Raw genomic sequence first — 2171 nt, 5'->3', positions numbered from 1 at the left:
AGCATATTCTAACATAATTTTCTTTTTCTATTAGATTGTAGAGGGAATGAAGAAGAATAAATGGAGTATTGAAAATATTGCCTTTGGATCTGGTGGAGCTTTGTTGCAGAAGCTAACTAGAGATCTCTTAAACTGTTCCTTCAAATGTAGCTACGTGGTAACCAACGGTCTTGGGGTATGTCTTATACTACTTCTACCATTATATTTTCAGCCGAGGCCTCCCCATTGACAAACTTTTTCATACCTCCTGTTAGATTACTGCCATCTACATAAGGTACACAACTCCAACAAAGCCCAATGTACTTTTGGTTTTAGGTAAATGTCTTCAAGGATCCAGTAGCTGATCCAAACAAAAGGTCAAAGAAAGGCCGACTGTCTTTGCATAGGACACCTGCTGGAGATTTTGTGACACTTGAAGAAGGAAAGGGAGATCTTGAAGAGTATGGGCAGGTATGAATTTTCAAGGCTTATTACATTGTTCTTCATGCAGAAGTAGACTGGAAAAAAGTTAATTGAAAACAAATTGTGAAATTATATTTTAGTTCAACTTCTGTCTCAGTACTTCATAAGTATCTCCAGTGCAAAATTCAGTACCAGTAAAATGTTGTTAGAATGTCCAGATTGTACAATTATCTGTCTTTTGTCTCTGTTCAGAAACAAGAGATACTGCTTTTTTCTCCAAAACTAGTTTATCTTAATGTAATGGAATATTAGAAGGATATAAAGCTACTGGAGAACCTCCAAAAAGGGCAGCAAAGATTGCGAAAGGTCTAGAGGGCAAGACCCTGATCCTTCTGGATCTTTTCCCATTTTAGATGTTCTGTGAGAATATTATGCTAGCCAAGTATTTCTGTATGAGCCATGCTCTGCAATTCAAGTAACATCCTGAGGTGAAGGGGGAGAAGGGCAGATTTTATTGAACTTGTATTTGCTTTCCAATTTGAGATTTGTAAAACAGATCCTTCAGGTGTTAATGTTCTGTGCCTGGAGTTTCCTTTTCAAAGCTGTAAATTAATCCACAAATTCAGTTTCCTTATTAATTTTTTGCAATCACAAAATTAAGTACTATTTCAGTAAAATAGCTCTTTAGGCCAGTCTCCAGGCTTTCAGCTGGAAATTTCTTTAATTTTTCATTGTATGAGCAATAAACTGTTTAACTGCATGTCTCTTCCTGAATTAAGAGGTTTGAAAATAAGCAAGCTATCAAATTATACTTCAGCCATTAAAATCTGGAAGATTCTTGAGTTTTCTAGTACTTGGAGACACATTTCTGTGCTACAATGCAGAGGAATACTATTAGGCACAAAGTTTTTATGCAACAATAATCATAAAACTGACATCTCTGAGAAATGTAAACACAGAAAGCAAACAGTCTCCTTAGATAACATACTCAGGATGCAAAGACCTAAGAAACAGACTCTCTGTCTGGAAGTATGATGATAGGACAAGTGATAATGGTTTTAAACTAAAAGAGGGGAGGTCTAGATTAGATAGTAGCAAGAATCTCTGTTATGAGAGTTCAGAAGTTAGAAGACTTGGGGCCTGAAATAAGGCAGTATATGGTTCCTTCATTTTTGTCAGGTGAAATGATTCATAAAAGTGTTTTCTGTAATGGGATGTTGGAGAGGTCTGTATGTGGTGCAGGTTCTATGGCTCCTTGGGAAATGATGGGGAGATGCACTCTTTTGTAGGCCCTGTTTCCCTAAAGCCATGGGTCTGTGTGACAAGTCTGCAGGCACAGCAGCTGCCTGACACTGCTTTATGCTAACTTCTCTGCACAAAGCTCTGCTTATTGCTCTTTCAGTATGCTGTTTGTGAGCACTTCTTGATGTGCTGTATCACAGAATTTTTATGCAAAGGAGACTGACTGTGAAGAAAGATATATTTCGTAGTCGTTGTATAGAAAACAAAAGATTTCATCTAAATTTCCTGTAGTTGAATTGTACGTAGGATTTGGTTGGTGTCTCATCTCCTAGCTAATCTAGCAGTCTGTTTAGCTTATGTTCACAGAACCACAGAATTGTAGGGGTTGGAAGGGACCTCTAGAGATCATCGAGACCAACCCCCCTGCCAAAGCAGGTTCCCTACACCAGGTCGCACAGGTAGGCGTCCAGGCGAGACTTGAATATCTCCAGAGAAGGAGACTCCACAACCCCCCTGGGCAGCCTGTT

General features: G+C 38.7%; 1 protein-coding gene across 1 annotated transcript; it reads left to right on the top strand.

The window, feature by feature from the left end:
• Positions 1–7: 7 nt before the first annotated feature.
• LOC104915959 (nicotinamide phosphoribosyltransferase-like) lies at positions 8–485 on the top strand. The gene is made up of 2 exons (XM_010726927.3): positions 8–175; positions 316–485. The coding sequence occupies exons 1-2, from the start codon at positions 47–49 to the stop codon at positions 454–456; spliced, it is 270 nt and encodes an 89-aa protein (XP_010725229.1). The 5' UTR covers positions 8–46; the 3' UTR covers positions 457–485.
• Positions 486–2171: the final 1686 nt, after the last annotated feature.

Source organism: Meleagris gallopavo, unplaced genomic scaffold (genome assembly GCF_000146605.3).
Source record: "Meleagris gallopavo isolate NT-WF06-2002-E0010 breed Aviagen turkey brand Nicholas breeding stock unplaced genomic scaffold, Turkey_5.1 ChrUn_random_7180001862727, whole genome shotgun sequence".
NCBI classification, from domain to species: domain Eukaryota; kingdom Metazoa; phylum Chordata; class Aves; order Galliformes; family Phasianidae; genus Meleagris; species Meleagris gallopavo.
Note: the sequence above shows the minus strand (reverse complement) of the source record. Positions and strands in the feature narration are given on the sequence as shown.

Excerpts from the sequence above, each read along its gene's own strand:
- LOC104915959 (XM_010726927.3), top strand. The coding sequence starts at position 47 with ATGAAGAAGAATAAATGGAGTATTGAAAATATTGCCTTTGGATCTGGT. Across the intron at positions 176-315 it reads TGGTAACCAACGGTCTTGGG|GTAAATGTCTTCAAGGATCC; the intron begins GTATGTCTTATA and ends TTTTGGTTTTAG.